Below are 19,948 nucleotides of genomic sequence, written 5' to 3'. Positions count from 1 at the left end.
AATGTATGCATTTGAGGGAGCATAAGCATCCAGTACATAATAGTCACCCCTGGCTTAAGCTACATTATCCTGCTGGGTTGAAGAGCAGCCCAAGGTTGAAGAAGTGAGACAACTTGAGTTCAAGCTGGATAATGGATTGGTCAGAAGGCGTGCCAGCTGTTGGAGCCCATGACACTGACTTCCTTAGGACATGCTGTTTCTGCTTTTTGAGGAAGGAAAGGGGATTTAATTAGCAGGTGACATGGCTTGAATACATGATTACAAGGAAGCCGTCAGTACCAAAGCAGTAGATCCAGGCAGATAATGCTTTGGAACTGTAAAGGGAGAAGGGATAATATTATTTTGTGATTGAGAACAGCTTTGTTAAGCCATTGGAATTTGTACGGGTTCTAGATAGTACAAAGGGATTTTGAAAAAAAAAGAGATTTATTTAGGGTTTGTAACTCTCATCTTCTCCTATTTTTAATGTTTCAGTGTGCAAGGATCCACCTTACAAAGTAGAAGAATCTGGGTATGCTGGTTTCATCTTGCCAATTGAGGTTTATTTTAAAAACAAGGTATGTAGTCTTTTCCTATTAACCAAGTATTGTTTGAAATAACTTTGATCTGTAACTCATATCTCTCTTTAGATTGTTTTAAAATAAAAGCTAAATTTGCCTTACAAGTTTGGCTACCATTACCCTTAATCATAGAAGAAGTGGCTATAAAAGCATAATTTCAATTATATGAAGTAAGGTTATATGAAATTCATTACATATTTTAAAGAAGAACAATAACCATTTTGAAAAAGGTTTATATGTATTTATTTGTAAAACAGAAGAGAGGAATTATGGTTTGCCAATTATTTTCATATTTCTAGAACTTTTTTCTTCCATCTTGGGGCTTGGACTCTTGTCCTGGGTGCTGTTCCTGAGCTCTTCAGCTCAAGGCTATCACTGTACCACTTGAGCGACACCGCCACGGTTTTCTGACTGTTAATTGGAGGATAAGAGTTTCACGGACTTGTGCATCCAGGCTGGCTTTGAACTGCAATTTTCGGATCTCAGCCTCCTGAGTAGTTAGGATTAGAGGTGTGAGCCACCAGTGCCTGACTATATTTATAGAACTTTTGAGGCTTAGAATGATTTCATGTGGGTTTCTTTTTAAAGATTTTATTAACATTGATTTTTACATCATATTTCAAATGTCATTTTTAACAAATAATATGTTGGATATTTTAAGGATGCTATGCATGACTTTTTAATACAAAGGCATCCATAGTTTCTAAAAGTACTCTATAAAGCGAGAACATTCTCTTTTAAAAAGTGAACTGCGAGGTCCCAGAGCTTGGCCTAGTGGTTGAGTGCTTGCCTAGCATGCATGAAGTCCTAGGTTCAATTCTTAGGTACCACATACATAGAAAAAAGCCGGAAGTGGTGCTGAAGTTCAAGTGGTAGAGTTCTAGATCAGGACTGGCAAAATTTTCTTTATAAGAGATAATGCATTTTAATCAACCTATAATTAAATTGTCTTTTTATTGAAATACATGGATAACAGGATGAATTATTTTCCATATTTTTGTTACTTTCTGGTCCTTCTCCTTATATGCCACATTACTGCTATACCAGCACAAACTTTCCATGCCATTAACTGGGGTTAAGCTTACATTTTCATTTTTGGAGTGACATACTTGAGAATGACTTATTTCTCGACAATTAAATGGTTACTTACTTGTCTTTGACAGTATGCTGAGTTCTTTACATAGTGTTTCATTTAGTAGATGTATAATAGCTTCAAAAGTAAATAGTTTTTTTTTTCTTTTCTTTTTTTATCAGTTGTGAGGCTTGAACTCTGAGCCTGGGCGTAGTCCCCGAGCTCTTTAGCTCAAGGCTGGCACTCTACCACTTGAGCCACAGGGCCACTTCCGGTTTTCTGGTGGTTAATTGGAGATAAGAGTTTCATGGACTTTGAGTACCTGGGCTGGCTTTGAACCATGATCCTCAGATCTCAGGCTCCTGAGAAGCTGGGATTACAGGGGTGAGCCACCAGCACATGGCTTATTATAGCATGTTATTATTAGCTGAATCAAATTTTATCATACATAAATCATATTTTGTTTTTTTTCATTTGTAATCTCATGGCCATTTGACTTATTTTCACTTTTTGACTATGATGTTAATGATACCCTAAACAATCATTTCAACATTTTTGTGCAGACATTTTTTTTCAAATGTCAAGGGTATGTGCTTTGGCAGAATTGTTTGATTATAATATGCAATCCTATCTGTGACTTTTTTTGGTACAGGAGCTTAAACTGAGCACCTCCTCCTGTTCTTCCTCCTCCTCTTAATTCCTCTCTCTGTAACTTTTGTGCTCATTTTAATCTTGATAGAAATAACCAGGCTGGGTGGCTCACTCCTATAATCTAGCTACTCAGGAGGCGGAGATCTAAGGATTGTGGTTCAAAGCCAGCCTGGCACTACAAAGCTGTGAGACTCTTATCTCCGATTAACCACTTAGAAATGCAGAAGTGGTGCTGTGGCTCAAGGGGTAGGGTGGTGGCCTTGAGCTGAATTGCTTAGGGACAGCTCCCATGCCCAGAGTTCAAGTCCCATGATAGAGAGAGAGAGAGAGAGAGAGAGAGAGAGAGAGAGAGAGAGAGAGAGAGAGAGAGAGAGAGAGAGACACCAGAAGTTCCAGAAGCTTCTCCAAAAAAGAGAGCAAATGAAGTATAGAGTGGCAGCAAGTATCACTCCTCAACTACACGCACACACACATGCATTCAATGTCCTTGAAATTTATGGGAAAGAATTGAAAGCAACTTATAATGAAGACACTTAAGCAGTTTTTTATGTGATTGGAGGGCACATTCATTTTTGAAAGATTTTAGTTTCTTAAAATATGAAGAAAAAAGAGGTAAAAAAATGAGAATGCAGGGTAGACAATGAGAGTGAGAACTGTTCAGTAGATTTCCTGTTCAGTGTCCAAATTAGTTCATTTCAATATTCCAGTTTGAGATTTTCCTTAAGATTTCATGCTTAGTAATGGCTTCTATTTACATAGTTGTCCAGTGGAATCTGTGCAGTTCAGTTTGATAATATAAATTTGGGATTCATCTATAAATAGGGACATGGATCTATACATAGTGCGTGGCATTACATAGAATGGCATATAGTATTTAATGAACAAATCTCAAATGATGATGATGACTTAAGAGTTACAGCATTAAGTATCTATACACATATATGTATATATGGTTGTGACATTTGTATATTTTTTAAAGGTATTATTGAAATGACTAAGTACTCTGGAGATGTACATGTAAGAAAAGAGCATCCTAGACTGATGCCGGAATACAGAGGCTCTGCTTATCCAGGAAGGGGGAGGGAAGGGGAGAAAGAAAGCCACTGATACCTCTCTCTCTCTCTCTCTCTCTCTCTCTCTCTCTCTCTCTCTCTCTCTCTCTCTCTCTCTCTCTCTCTCTCTCTCTCTGAGAGAGAGATCCAGATATATCCATCTACATCTACATCATCTACATCTATCTATTTCTACATACATGAAACTGGCATGTATATGTATATCTACTTAAAACTTTGTATCTAAAATTTTATATCTTAAATAAATTTGGTGGAAGAATTAACATCTATTTAATGTCAGTGAAAGGTATGTAGTTATAATATTTTTAAATACTTTTTTATGTTAGTAATTTTTGTGTGCACGTGTCCATCCTGGGTCTTGAACTCAGGACCTGGACACCATCCCTGAAAATTTTTTCCCCTCAAGGCTAGACCTGTACTACTTGAACCACAGCTCAATTTCCAGCTTTTTGGTGGTTAATTAAAGATCAGAGTCTCACTGACTTTTTTGTCCATGCTAGCCTTGAACTACAAATCTTCACATCTCAACCTCTTGAGTATCAATGGACTGTGTTAGTAATTTTTTAGTTAAGCAGTTCTTGTTTTGTGACTCCTGTTAATTTGAGAGTATGTTTAGGAGTAAGATTTTTTACCACATTCTAGCCACATTCTACCATATTCTGAGCTACATGTATTTTTTAAATTCAGTTTTATCACTGGACACCAGTGGTTCACACTTGCAATTCTAGCTACTCAGGAGGCTAAAATATGAGAATTTCAATTCATAGCAAGCCTGAGCAGGAGGGCTCATAAAACTTCTTTTAACTCTAGTTAACCACCAAAAAGCTAAAAGTAGAGTTGTGGCATGGTGGGAGAGTGCTACACTTGAACATAAAACCTAAGAGACAGCATCTAGGCCCTGAGTTTTGGCCCTACTACTGATACAAAAAAATTTGATTTTTGTAAATGCTTATCAAAATGAACTCCAAGAACTAGATTATACTGTTTGTGGTCATATTTTTTCTTTCTTTTTTTTTAAATCTGATTTGGGGAGGGGAAGGGAAAGCACAGAAGCAGTGGGACAACCAATTCAGCAGTGAAACCTACTAGACACTGCATTGGAAATGAACAAACCAACTTGGAGGGGAGAGAAGTTGGGAGGGGTAAAACTTAGAATGGGGGAATGGCTAATTACTCAAAAGGAAATACACTCATTACCTGACTTATGTAATTGTAACCTCTCTGTACATCACCTTTACAATAAAATTTCTATTTTTAAAATTTTTATCATAATAAAAACACAACATGAGATCTGTTTCCTTAGTAAAATTTAAATATATAATACATTACTGTTGACGATGGATATGATGTCATACAGATCTCTAGAATTTATTCACTATTTAAGTAAAACAATACTATTGATTAATAATGTCTCATTTCTCCTCCTCAGCCCCTAATGCTCACCATTCTAGGGTTTTTTTGTGTGTGAATTTAGCTGTGTTAGATATCTAATGTGAGTTGGCTCACTCTGGGGTCACCCTCCTCCAGTGTCTGCTTATTTTTCTTTCTTTCTCTCTCTCTCTCTCTCTCTCTCTCTCTCTCTCTCTCTCTCTCTCTCTCTCTCTCTCTCTCTCTCTCTCTCTCATTTATTTTTTTGGGCTAATAGAATGTTATCAAAATCCTACTGGATAACCAAGACATGTGAAAGGGTATCAATGTATGTGAATTAATGCACCTTCTATCTGGCAAATATCATGTAACCCTTTTACTAATTACAATAAAAAAAGAAATAGATTTAATGCAAAAAAAATCCTACTGGATATACTCATGCTTTTCTTCTGACTAAAATGATTAGTTTATAAAATTTAATAGGTCTAGGCCACTGCTCTAGTATGTTCACTGAATTTGAGTATGTAACATTGTATTTATTACAGGCATTTTCTGTATCTTGAAGAGTCAGTGTTTATGATAGTAATAATTTACACAAAGATGTTCACAGTTTTCCTAGGGAATGAAAGACAGCTGCCTAAAGACTCCCACCAGTGTTGAGAGAGTCCTCATACTGTATGGGAAGGCCACTATCCTGCCCTCAGAGCCCCTCCTGCCCTGTGCCTGCCCTGCTTTGCTAAGGGTCTTGTCTTCACACTCCTCATTTATTTAAGCTGTCAGAGTCAAGAGGCTGGTAGAGTGTCAGTCTTTCTCTTGGGTTGTGTTTGTTGTCTTATTTTGTATTTGTGTTCAACAAAACCAGCCTGAGAATCATGTGTATTTCAGAAACTCAAAAATAACAGACCCAATGAAACTTAATCGATGGTGGTACTTTAGGTTTGAAAGGATTCCTGCTTCTCTCTCTTAGTATGCTGTCAGAAAAAAGAAGTTCAGGCATGAATGTCTGGGACAATGCTTCTGCATAGTGAGCAGAGTAAATTTGATGTTGCAAAATCAATTTTGTACTGTAGTAAGCATATTAGTTTTATATACAGAGCAAATACATGCTGTCTTATTTGAACTTTGAAGAATCTTTCCTGGGGATCATAGCTTGACAAGAATATTAATGTCAGCTCTATGAGAAAAGATGTAAAGTTTGCTAGAACACAAATTTATGGATATTTTCTCCTGACTCAAAAAGGAATCTTTACAAGAAAATTTTCACTAAGAGCACTTCTGCAATCCTTATCCTCAATTTTTATTGAAAAGTGTTTTTCTTTGTACTTTTCAGGGCTCACAAAGTAATGCTACTATTAATCTGTGATGTTGGAAATTAATTGTGTTTGTCCAATATACTTTTCTTTTTAAAAAGCATACATGAGAACTGGGCATGGTGGCTCTCACCTGTAATCCTAGATAATGTTTGTGGTCATTTATTTTCTTTTTTAAAACCTGATATGGGGAGGGGAAGGGGAAGCACAGAAACAGTGGAACAAAGGGCAAACCAATTCAGCAGTGAAACCCATTAGATACTATGTTGGATATGAACAAACCAACTTGGAAGAAGAGGTTAAGCCAGGAGGAATAAGAGAGAATGAGGGAACAGGTAACATTGCTCAGAAAGAACTCTTACCTTCAGTTATCCACTAGAAAATTGGAAGTGGGGCTGTGTCTCAAGGGGTAAGGTGGTTGCCTTGAGCTGAAGAGACAAAGCCCAGGCCTAGGGGTAGGGTGGTAGCCTTGAGCTGATAGAGCTCAGGGACAGTGCACAGGCCCAGAGTCCAAGCCCCACGACTAGCCAAAAAAATTAAAAAAGGAAAAAAGAAAAGAAAAGCATACAGGAAGGATTAAGGAATGGCTCAGAGATAGAGCTCTTTTCTAACATGCACAGCCCTCTACATGTGATCTCTTGTAAGGAAAATAGAAAAAGGAAAACAAAAAGAAAAAGTATTCTTGAGTATATTTTCTTCTAGTAAAAGTATATAGAATAAACCTGGAATTTTTATTCCCTTGAATCCATTTAATGAATTTTAGCTATTTGAAATAGCTGTTCAGATTTTTCCATGTATTAGCATATATCAGTGTGGGAATTGGCAGAGGCATGATAATATCATATCTTATAATTTATTCTGTTGAATTGTGTGTGTGTGTGTGTGTGTGTGTACACATGCGTGCTTGTGTGTGTCTGTCTGTCTGTCTGTTGTGGGGCTTGAACTCTGGGCCTAGACACTGTTCCTAAGCTCTTCAGTTCAAGGCTAACACTCTACCACTTGAGCCACAGCACCATTTCTAGCTTTTTTCTTTTTTTTTTCTAGCATTCTACCATCTGAGCCACAACACCACCTCTGTTTTATTTATTTATTTTGTTTCTTTTTCTTTTTTCTTTTTGTTAGTCCAGATGCTTGAACTCAGGGCCTGGGCACTGTCTTTGGACACTTTTTGCTCAAGGCTAGCACTTTGCCTCTTGAGCCATAACACCACTTTCAGCTTTTTTCTGTGTATGTGATTCTAGGGAATCGAACCACTAGGTCATGCTCCCAGCCCTGGAATATTTCTTTAATTTATTTTTTAATATCATAGTGATGTATAGAGGCGTTATAGTTACATTTATAAGGTAGTGAGTACATTACTTCTTGAACATTGTTACCCCTTCCCATGTTTTTTTCTGCCACTTTCCCTCCCAAGTTGTAGAGTTCATATTCAACATATTGTCTTGTGAATATCAGCGTTACACTAGTTTATCCTTTGTCCTTTGTCTCACCATCTTGTTTTTCCCTTTCCTTTCCATAATTCAAATAAGAAAATAAATGTGTATATATAATGTACCTAGTACCAAAGTCAGATATAGCAACAACAGAGGATAAACCATAAGGGAAAGAAAGAAAAAGAAGAGAGGAAAAAGAACAATAAAAGAGTAAAGCAACCTTGATACATAAGGCCATATAGTATGAAGCTAATTGAAAGGACCTCCAGGATATTGAAACAAAAGCCATATAACGAATGGTTGTTGTCCTTAATGTACTATGTTATCTCTCATCTCCTTTGCTGTCCCTTGGGTATCTCATATTGTTATAGTATCTCACTTTGTTATCTGATATATTGAATTTATTTGTATTTGGTATTTGAAATTTCATAGGGAAGGGGGGGAAAACAAAGTGGGGGGTGGGGGGAGGGTAATGGGTACCAAGACATGTGAAAGGGTATCAATGTATGTGAATTAATGCACCTTCTATCTGGCAAATATCATGTAACCCTTTTATTAATTACAATAAAAAATAAACATAAAAAAGTAAACATAAAAAAGAGCAAAGCAATATCTTCACATAGAACATTAAAAACAACCACGAGGATAAGTCTCTTGTTTCCCTATCTTGGAGTTCATTTCACTTATGCTTTTCCTATATGGCCATATGCATGTAGCTTTTGAGCTTTTACAAGTGAGGGAAACCATGGAACCCATATTCCTTTGGGTCTGGCTTACTTCACCTAATATGATTTTTTTCCGAGTCTTTTCATTTCCTTACAAATGGGCAAATGTCATTCTTTCTTATGGAAGCATAGAATTCCACCGTGTATAGATACGCTGTGGAATATTTTTAATTTTAGTAATATGCCTAAGTCAGAATTTAATTATTTAAATAAGTACTCCATGATCATGATGAATATGTCATATGTAATTTTTCTACCATGAATATTTATATTTCATATTTAAATATTACAATAGAAGGGTTCTTAGAAGAATTTCAGTGTCAACCATCACTGATGTTTAGTATGTCAATAGGTATTGCCAAAATGTCTAACAATAAGGCTTTGCCAGTTTACATTCCCAATCCCCAAACTGAAAACTACCACCTTTCTTAGTTAATTCTGAGGCAGCATTGACTATTTCACCATTTAATGGTGAGATAAGACAAAAGTTATAATTCAAAGTGACAATTACACCTTCAGAGGAAGGCAGTAAAAGAGATGTCAAATTCAGATAGTACCAGGAGTGTTAGAAAGACTTTCCCTGGACTTTAGTGGTTTAGCTGAGTTCTGAGTAAATTTTCTTTTCTTTGTTTATGTGATACTGAGGATCGAACCCAGGGCTTCATGCATGCTAGACTACCACAAAGCCACATACCCAGCTCATGAGTAAAATATGCATTAAGAACTAGACAATGGAAAAAACATGCTGGGAGAGAAAATCTTTCAACCATAAGAAGCCCTACATGGAAAAGGCACAATGAATACGACAATATGAAGTATGAGGAAGATGCAAGTGATTCTGACTTGAGGAAGGAGAGAATGTAGAATGAGAACAAATGAAATACAGAGAATAAGGTCAAAGATAATATTGGTTATTTCAAGGAAGGGGGATTATATCATAGACATTGATGAGCATGTAGAGGCTTTTAAAACAATATTAGTGATGGGGGGGGGAGGGAAACGGGTACCAAGACATGTGAAAGGGTATCAATGTATGTGAATTAATGAACCTTCTATCTGGCAAATATCATGTAACCCTTTTACTAATTACAATAAAAAATAAAATAAAAATATAAAAAAATTAAAAAATTAAAAAATTAAATAAAAAAAACAATATTAGTGAAAAGATATCTGATTGTTGTGTTAGCAAAATCATTTTCTTGTTATTGTGGTAAGTAAACCAAAGCAGGTTCTCTTGTTTTTCTGGTAAGTAGACTGACTCAGTTTCAAACACAAAGAGGAGACCAGGTGATGTTAAGGTCTGAGCTAAGTTAATGCCCACAGAAACTACAAGATAGAGGTAGATCTGACAGCTCCATGGAAGAATACTCAGTAAAACCAGGAGAAAACTGGACTGTGATAAATGGAACATCACTTCGATGCTTAATCTTGGCAAGCAGTTAGGGATGTTTGTTAAGACAGAGTATAAAAGAAAGATAACTAATGTATATAGGAGTTAGTTATTGCTATAAGTCAACCTCTGGAACACATACATATGGCAGTTGAGTGAGACCTGGGTTGATGATGCTGACAGAAACTAGTGTCATGGATGAGATTGATTCACAGTGAGTTGGAAACTACAGACAGATCAAGGACTTCCAAGGGTCAGTAAAGCAAGAAGAGATGGAATGGTGAGGAAATACTGGAGAGAGTGGCTTCCTGCAAGAGGGAGGGGGAGCAACAAGATTCATGCCAGACTAGATGGGAAATAAAAAGCAGATGCGGGAAGAAGTGGTGATTAAGGTTTGGGAATATTTGAATAAGGAGCCATAAGCCATGAACTTCTAATAGGTTGTGCCTACATTGTGACGGTTTTAAATGCTAAGACTTTTGAGTCACTTGTGTCAGTATGTTTTAGTAATACAATACCAGAACAGTACACAGCTGACTCGGTGGTAAACAGTAGGGATTAAATGCCATAAATATTATGACACATTAGTTATCCTTAGCATCTGCAGCCTTCATGTCACCATGGATGTATAAAATTGAGTATGTAGAGAACAATAAATGCACTAGGGCTTAAGAGATGAACCTAGGTACGAAATTCAAATTATTGTATTCTATTGAATAGGATGCTATTTTGTCTGCATTTTCCCCCTCCTTTTTGGTGATCTGAGCCATGTTCTCAACCCCTTCTTTTTTGCTTTAGTTAGTTTTAGATGGAGTCTGTAATTTTTCCTGAGATTGGCCTTAGACCTCAATCCTCTACTTAGAGCCTCTTGTGTTGCTGGGATCCTAGGTACATACCATTGTTTTTACTAGCTCAGATGGGCAGCTCACTAACTGTTTGCCCAACAATCTTGCAGATCTCTACCTTCCAAGTAGTTGGGATTACAAGCTCAAGCCACCATACCTGGGCTATCTCCTCATTCTTTCTTCAGGAGAATATTCACTGCATAGGCATTATTAATTATATATTAGCTTATAGCAGATAGTAAACTACTTGTTAAGGATATAGTGATGATTCAAATATTATGTCAACTTTGAATAATTGAGTAAATGGAGACATGAAGACCATTGTGAGATGCAGCAGGGATAATAGTGAGCATACATACGGTAAAGATGAGGCCGTGGCAGTTGGAAATGGGGTTCGATAAAGGCTTCCTGAAGTGAAACCTGAGTGAAGTGAGTGAGGAGTGTCTAGGGAAAGCTGGAAGTGGCAGTGGTGGGTGGAATGAAGGTAGGAAATGAAGGATAATAGATGCAAGGGTGGAACCCAGACTTGACCCTAAACAAAATAGCAGCAATGTGTCATTGGACCAAAGATGGGCAAAAGGGGTGTGGAGGGACAATAAGACAAGAGCCAGATTAGGAATACTCCAGTAACATTCAAGGAAGGTTAGATTTTTATACTAATGGCCATTGGAATCACACAGAACAGAATTTTGTTTTCCATAGATAATTTTTAAGAGATTCAGGAATGGAGGAAAGTATATCCTGAATCTGGAAACCTAGTAGAAGAGTATGTTTGTGGTAGTTTGGACAATAACTGGTAGAATGGACTATGAGTTCAAGGAGGGCTTGAGAGAGAATGGAAAGCCTACAGTCAGTGCTGGGTATAGAGTATGAGTTAGAAAGAAAAAGGAAGTTGGTGGCTGTGTTGATTGTGATGTTTCACTTAAGAGAGCTGAGGAGAAGGTAATAAGTTTTTGCTTCTTGGTTTTTCCTAACATGAGAAACTAATTTATTATATACCTCCATTTTGTTTTGTATATAATCATATAATCATGGTTCTTTTGGTTCTTTTGATTGCTTTGACATTACAGCTGTTAAATTTTTTCTATTCCTTATGATGATTAAATCTTTGCTTTAAATTTTTCTATTTTGCCTACTTTTTTTCTGTCTTAATTTATTAACTTCTAGGAAGAACCTAAGAAAGTCCGCTTTGATTATGACTTATTCCTGCATCTTGAAGGCCATCCACCAGTGAATCACCTCCGCTGTGAAAAACTAACTTTCAACAACCCCACAGAGGACTTTCGAAGAAAGTTGCTGAAGGCAGGAGGGGTAAGTGGCTCTCTTGTGAAAAGCCTTCCTATGCAAACCTACTTTCTGGTGTGTTAAAATGTTTACTAATGTTTTGAAGGAGATAAAAGAGGGAAAGCTACTTAATGGTTTCAGATAAAGAGGTCAGCAAACAATAATGTTTGAAGTGGGTATGAGAGTCTAAAATAACATGGTTGATTAGAACAGCCTTCAGATCTAATCAGTTCCAATTTATTTTGACAGAGCCCAATATAAATGAGCAGTAAACTATCCTCAATTAAGAAAAGAATAATATCTGGACTTTTTAATATTATTTTATAGGAACTTTTAAGAAAAGCTTTAGTCGCCAATAATGATGTTACAAAGGACTGGCTGTCAGCATGGTATTGATCATAATTAATAGGGAAGCTCTCATAAGACGTTCTTTTATTATTTGAATATGTATTTCTGTTTTTCAAATTGTATTGAGGTAAAAAGGAGATACTTTTCTGTCAATCCCAGGGCTTGATCTCTGGGCCTGGGATCTGTCCCTGAGTTCTTTAGCTTAAGGTTACTGCCCTACCCCTGTGCGTGGGCATTGTCCTTGAGCCACAGCACCACTTCTGGTTTTCTAGTGGTTAATTAGAGATAAGAGTCTTATAGACTTAGTGCCCGGGCTGGCTTTGAACCATGATCCTCAGATCTCAGCCTCTTGAGTAGCTAGGATTACAGGCATGAGCTACTGCACCTGGCTAAAAGGAGTTACTTTTTAAGAATGATGATAATCAAGGGCAGATCATTTTTGCCCATCTGTTAAATAGGTTGGGAGAGGGTTTTAAGAGGAATTTCTTGAACATGTAGAATGATTTCTTGCTGTGAATTCAACTACATTGAAAGACTCTGTCCATGTCAGTGGGACCGTTATCCTCACTTTAAATGAACTTGCTTTTTAAATTTTATAGGGGCAATTCAGAATGATCTAAGTTTGAAATTACCTTTTTATATACTTTTATATTCATTAAAATAATTATGTACCTGATGAATGTATCTGTACCCTCTTTATAACATTCCACTCATAAAAGAAGAACACAAAATAATTATCATCTGCTATAAGACTATGTACGACTATAATATAGGAAGATATCTTCCACCACTGATAAACTGTTCGTGGGGCTTTATAGGAAAGAGTTGCTTACTATGTGGTGCAGAAAACTGTCCTTGTATAAACTCATAGACAGCTACTTTGAGAACCTCTGGGACATGCTAGAGCCTGTCATGAGGAAATTGTCCATATATACAATTATGTGAACTTTGGATGTTATATGGGCCACACTTCTTCTCAAGTCCGGTTTTACCAGGCTCTCATTTTTACCATGAATTTCTGATGGCATTTGAAGCTCAGAAATACTTTTGCTGTGTTTCCTTCTTCACCAGCATGTCAGCACTGGGGTCATTGGACCAATAGTCAGGAGTGAGCCGCCCCTTAGTGCGCTCTGTGAGGAGATAAATCTTCCTGATGAAGTGGGCTTGTGTAACACACAGCTCATTTAACATGAAGTACATATTATATAACGGTTTAGGAAGCTTATTTTTAAAAATAACCTCAATTTATTCCTTTAGCAGTTATCAAGAATGCAATATTGATGCTACCTACTTACTTATAGTTATATCCTTACCAACATTTTAAATCCTGGTCACTCTCTTTATTTTCCTTTTCAGGATAGGCACTTGTGCCTCTGATTATCCTTCATGGATATATGGTTGGGCAATTATTGGAGTATGTAAATGATAGTACTTAAATATATCGGGCTTATGCTAAATATCATAAAGATGACAAGAACTTTTTAAAAACAACCACGTAGTTGCAGAGTACTCCAGGTTGCTTGTGAGCAGGAGGAGAGGCAGAGATCAGTGATCACAGGTAGCAGGCCAACACTGCCTCCTCATAAGGTCACATCTTCATTTTGTCTTTGGCTCCACTCTGTCTTTATCTCAAAACAATGCTCCTTGGGATTTCTCTCTATTTCTGTGTGTCTCTTTAAGTGCTTTTTGTAGCTTTTAGTGCTTCCTAGTAGACTTTACTTGTGTCTTGAAAACTCTAGAGTTAAAACTGACAAAGATATCTGGAAGCTGATGGTTCGCACCTGTAATCCCAGCTACTCAGGCTGAGATCTGAGGATTGAGGTTCAAAGTCAGCCCTGGTAAAAAGGCCATGAAACTCTTTATCTCCAATAAACCACTCAGAAAAAGCCTGAAGTGGTGCTGTGGCTCCAGTGGTGCAGTGCTAGCTATGAGCACAAAGAGGCCCGGGGACAGTTCCCAGGTCCTGAGTTCAAGCCCTAGGACTGGAAAAAATGGGGGCGGGGAGGGTGGGGAAGATTCTGAATGAACATTATTTGACATGTGTTTCAAGTTCTTTAGAAGACTGATGATAGTGAATTTTGAAGTGAAATAAAAATCCATTCAAAATCATACTATTCCCATTTCATATGGGATAATTACTTTTATGTAAAAAAGCAATAGATTAAAACATTTTGACTTATTTATATTGTTGATGTATGTATATGTAAAATATATGTGTGTATATATGTGTATATTTATATATATGTATTAGTTTATTTACGCTTTTTTGTCAGCCGTGAGGCTTGAACTCATGGGTGTGGGCATTGTCCCTGAGCTCTTTTGCTCAAGGCTAGTACTATACCACTTTGAGCCAGAGTGCCACTTCTGGGTTTCTGGTGGTTAACTAGAGATAATAGTCTCACAGACTTTTCCTGTCCAGGCTGGCTTTGAACTGTGATCCTGAGAGCTCAGCCTCCTGCATAGTAGGATAACAGACATGAGCCACTTGTGCCCAGCAGTGTATATTATTTTTAACTTGACATTTAAACACACACCATCGTTGAGACATTAAAGTAGCTCATATTGATTTTACTGACTCTTGAGCCATTTTGCTTTTATTAGACGCCTCTTCATGATGGTGTCTCTTCTAATAAATTTTTTGAGGTAGAGACAGAGTTTTGGGGCTCTGTTTTGCTTATTCTTTAACTTTACATGTGTGACAAGGTGTATATAGCCTATCTTTAAGAAAACAAATGAGTCCTTCATATGTACTGGGTGTAATTACTAAACATAGCTTGAGGCACAAGTAAAGTACACAAATGTGGCTTGTGGTTCCTTTTCTTTCGTTTTCTTTCTTCTAATGGAAAAGTATGAAACATTCTTAAAAATTGAACTTACCTTTTCTAGCAATTGCAAAGGTAGTTTTCAAAGCCAGCTGCGTCTTAGAAAAAAAATGCTTTCAGCTTTTAGACAAAAAAATTCCAAAGAACTTTTTGCCAGAAGAATCTTGAGAATCAGTACGCTTTTTAAAACAATATTACTTTACAATGTGTAAACTATAGCTATGTGACAATTTTTTCTCCCACTAGGTTTATTTTTAGTGTCATAACCATTTTTATTTAGATAATGTCTCAATGAAATCTCACTATACTTCCCCCTGTAGGAAATGTACCATGTGTTCATCTAGTAAATCATTCCCTAATATTAAGAATGTCTTTGCTTTAAAAGAAAAAAGATTTTTGTGGGTTAGGTACATTGTATTTAAGCATTATTTTCTGAAATTATTGAAATGTAGAATAATTTTTTTTCCAGAACCTGAGGGTAATTTCCTGTAAGTTAGAGATCTCAATGGAGCTTGTTGGGGAATTTGTGGATTTGGCTTAGACTCTCACTTATCAGGACTTAATAAAGAGAGAGGATAGAGATTAGGAAATGGAAGAGAACAATTTGAATTATTTTGTAAGAATTAGATTCACTATTGTATACTTATTTTCTAAATATTTTTAATGATTACTATTTTTACTTATTATTAAGTGAGGAGAGTACCTTTATTTTGAGATTGTATGCTTTGATTGGCAGAAAGGCAGGGTTAGGGCCAGTGAGTGAATCATAAATTTATGGCATTTGTGATTTTCTATTTGCTTTTGAATTTTAAGGAAAGAGCCAAGCATATCCCATGGATAAGCACCTCTTCATTCTGCTGAGATACTTATTTCCCATCCAAAGATGAAATGATAGTTCCCTTTGGAATAGCAGTTGTTCAATTGTGTTGATCATCATGCACCATGGCAGGCTTAGAGGCATAGTAACTATACTGAATGAGGACTTCCTTTCTAGTCACTGATCACCTGATTCATAATATCCAGAATTCATACTGAAGAACAACATAAAAGGTTTACTCTCCTTTACCCCAAATCATTAGGTTGAAAGATGATGAGCTATACTTTGGGCTATTAGCAAAGCAAAGACGATATATTAGTCACTACATATGACTAAACTTTACCATTATAAGTTGTCTCTGCATTTCTGGTTAAGAGGGAGTGCAGTGCAATTGGTAAAAACTTAAGCTCAGACAGACTTAATTCAAAACCTCCTCTCTGTTATTTTCTATATGGGCTGCCCTGTAAGAGTGATTGCAATGTACTAAATCTATGTTTATTAGCCATGGAGTGGGTATGGCAGTTTTCTTTATAGGGAATGCATGATCCTAGTTACGTACAGGATAGATCAGTCAATGCCATGGTCTTGTCCCTTTACTTAGTGGTTCACAACAGATGCTTGCTTACTCTTATCTCAGGTACTTAAGTATAGAATGGAAAAGTTTTGCTGTTTAATGTCATCTATTCAATATTTACTCACAGGAGTGGCCAGCCCATTGATATACTTGTGTTGTGTCTGAAGGTTAGTCTATGGTGTCTTTCTTCAAGGAGTTTACAATCTAGAGGTTTATCTAAGTGTAACTTTAGGTTTATTTGGACTATCACTTTTTAAGATTTAAGTCCTCATTGGGAAATTTAGCAATTCTTATAATTATCCTTAATTCTGAAGTGTTGGCATATTAATTAAAACCTTTGATAGCTACACTAAAGAGTTTTACCTGTATTATGCCCAGAATCCTGTGCTGCTATGAAGAAAGCAACTTGAGTAATCATCTTTTAGACAACTGAGTTTATTTTATAGCTGCTTATATCTTTTTGGTCTAGAAATTAAGTAGTTTTTTTTTGCCTGCCTGCCTTACTGCATGCATGCATGCCAGCAATCCCTCCCTCCCTCCCTCCCTCCCTCTCCCTCCCTCCTTTTCTCTCTCATTTTAACAGGGCAAAGACTAAATATGTTGTTCAGTCTATTTCTGAATGACTGGCAGGCAGTTAATTTTGAGGACTGAAAACTAAAACTAACCACATCAGTTGTTAAAGACAAGGTTTCTATAGGCAGAAATCCAATTCTGTTCAGACACCACCTGTTTCAATAGGACATTTCAGACACACATTTGGCAGGATTTGCTAGAGAAGACATGCTTGCATTCTGTATTAAGTCTGCAGCATAATGCAGTCCTGTTTTTCAGAATGATTGTTACATTTATATAAGATAAGTTTTTCAAAGAAATAAATGAGACTTTTGCTAGAACATTGTTTATTACAAAGTAAAATTAGGGTCCATGATGAACTTTCAAGAAGAGATTTCGGACATTAAAGGGCCAAAGGTATCTTATAATAATGAACCTTCACTAGTGCAGCTGTGTTGTGCCACCTGAACATGGCAATCTGTTGCAAAAATCTAGAATAAACCTGATTGGGATTGCTTAATGTTTTCTTTATAGTTAGCAATTCCAGATTTCTGAGCCATCTAGAACCTTTCCCTTCCCCCTGCTTTAATTTTTTGAATAAGTAATGCCATATGAGATGATATACAATGGGATTTCCTCTAGGCCATCAATAACAATGCAACCAAAAACCTTGTAGGTAATTTTGTGTCCATGAATGATCATGTCTGTAAGAGAAATTACTAGGATAGAGTTTTGATCTCCTCCTTCCCCTTCCTTCTTCCTTAACCCCCCCCATCCTCCTCCACCCGCAGTCTGATGGGGGAAATGGTATCTGATTTTTAATTCACATTTCTCTTCTGAGTGATGATGAACAACTTTTCATATACTTAAAAAGCCATTTTCATTTCCTTTCAAAGACCACATTTTAATGTATTTTAAATTGGAAATATTCTCAGTGTTTCAGTTTCAACTTAAATTTATGAGCGCTCTTCCCACAGACTTAGATTTGGAAAGGTTACAAAAAGATACGGAAGCCTGTTTAACCAAGCTCTGTTTTCAGGCTTTCTTCGATGTATCACAAATTATGTTCTTCGGAACTGATTTGTCAAGACTTTGGCTTCTAAAAATATAAGTGGCTTTTGTGGCAAACTCATCTTGACAGTGCCCATAAATGGATAGCTGCTTGCTTATTTTAAAAATGACTCAAAGAAAATAATACACAGAGATTATTTTAGAGTGTGGCGCTAGACAGCTTCATTGGATTTTTGAATATTTGCTTTGGAACATGCATGCTATTTTTGTTATTTTCTGGTATATATCATCCTGTAATTGTCTGCCTTGAAAGAAAAGAATGCTGCTGTTTTTCTTAGGCACTGATAAAAGGTGATTTATTTAAGTAAATGTAAGATCAGGCAGGCTACTTCCTCCTTTTGGCGGTTTCACAAAAGTTAATTTTTCTGAGATATCAGGAATTTTCTTCTCCTTTCTATATTTTTTGGCTGCCTCTTTTCCAACTTTGAAAAATTAAATTACAAAAGTGGAATGTGTGTCAAGATTATAAGCCCTAATTCCAAATGTAACGCTGATCTCGTAAGTCCTCTCAAAGTAAGTTCAGTGATGGTAGAAATAAGTTGTTTCTCTTTTTTTTGTAAATGTCATTCAATATAGTTGATGGTTTTATGGTTTAATGTTTTCTGAAAGTTAAGACAAATTGATTGCCTGAGTTATAGATTTTGCAAATGCACATCGATAAACAACTTTCCTGCCTTTGTTCCTTTTTTCCTTTTCAGTTGCATGCTCACTTATTAAGTGAAAATCAGAGGTATCCTTGTCACTCAGTTAAAAGCTCCACTACTCTTTCTGTATAAACCAAGAAAGGGCTGGAGCAGAGCAAAGGAGACAGATAGTACCCATGGTATGTGCTATAGGCAGTAATACAGAGGACCCTATTAGCCACCGGCTTTGCAAGGTGTCCTAGTTTTACTTTCTCAGGCTTTCTGAGAGGAGCAGTTTAGCTGACTATACATAGAAAGCTCTTAATGAAAGAGACTTAATTTATTTAAAGAAGGAGCTTTAAAAGTTATGATATCAGAAACAAAGCTACTATTCATCCCTGCCCTGCTCCTACTCCCCAGTGAGAAAATAAGAGAGCAGCAAGGGAGAATGTGCAAAGTAAAAGGTAAACCCTTATTTCCTTCCTTCTTCTCTCCTCTTTTACCCACCTGGCACTGGAGGGCACTTGAACTCATGGCCTCTCAGTCTTACATGGCTTTCTTACACTTAGCTTCTACTCTACCACTTGAGTTACACCTCTATCCTAACATTTTGCTAATTAATTGGAGATGCAGTAGTATCATGGACTTTTCTGCCATTGTGGTCCTTGAACCATGATCCTCTAAAATTATAGGTGTGACTCACTGGTACCCAGATCAATTCTTTTTTTCTTTTCTGGTAGTGAGGCTTGAACTCAGGGCCTGGGAACTGTCCCTGAGCTTCTTTCACTCAAGGTAAGCATCGTACTGCTTTTTGGAGCCACAGTTTTACTTCTGGTTTTTTGGTGATTAATTGAATATAAGAATCCCACAGACTTTCCTGCCTAGGGAATGATTTTGAACCAAGATCTTCAAATCTCAACTTTCTGAATAGCTAGGACTATAGGCATGAGTCATTAGCACTCAGCCTAGATCTTGCTTCTTTCTTTTTTAAAGTGAAAAAGCTACATTAAAACTGAATGTTGGATCAGCTTCTCTCTCCCCCTCCATAGCCAAAATGAATTTTTATTTGTTTTATTTTGTTTTGTCAGTAAGAGGATTCAAGTTCAGGGCCTAGTTCTTGCTAAATAGATGCTTTTAACTTGAGCCAAGCCACCATCCCTTTGTTTTTTGAACTGTTTTGCACATAGGATCTTACTTTTTGCCAGGGATTCGATTTACAGCATAATACTCCAGCCAGTAGTCTTCATTGAGTAACTGGGTTTACGGAAGGGCAAGATCATGTCCAACTTCTTTGTTGAGGTTGGGTCTTGCTAACATTTTGTCTGGGTTAGTCTCTAACCAAAAAGTTCCTGGTTTCTACCTTATAGAGTAGCTGGGGTTATAGGCATGAACCATTTCATTCAGTATGGCTCATATAAGGGTTTTATTTG

General features: G+C 36.8%; 1 protein-coding gene across 1 annotated transcript in view; it reads left to right on the top strand.

Moving 5' to 3' along the window:
• Positions 1-19,948, top strand: part of Mllt3 (MLLT3 super elongation complex subunit) — a 273,764-nt gene that overhangs the window by 157,159 nt on the left and 96,657 nt on the right. Inside the window, exons 3-4 of the mRNA XM_090330052.1 lie at positions 475-557; positions 11,595-11,738. Coding sequence (XP_090186178.1) covers positions 475-557; positions 11,595-11,738 — 227 coding nt within the window. The remainder of the gene's footprint in view (positions 1-474; positions 558-11,594; positions 11,739-19,948) is intronic.

This window comes from Megascapheus bottae, chromosome 3, assembly GCF_031878675.1.
Source record: "Megascapheus bottae isolate mThoBot1 chromosome 3, mThoBot2.hap1, whole genome shotgun sequence".
Classification (NCBI taxonomy): Eukaryota; Metazoa; Chordata; class Mammalia; order Rodentia; family Geomyidae; genus Megascapheus; species Megascapheus bottae.
This window is presented reverse-complemented; position numbering and strand designations above follow the sequence as displayed.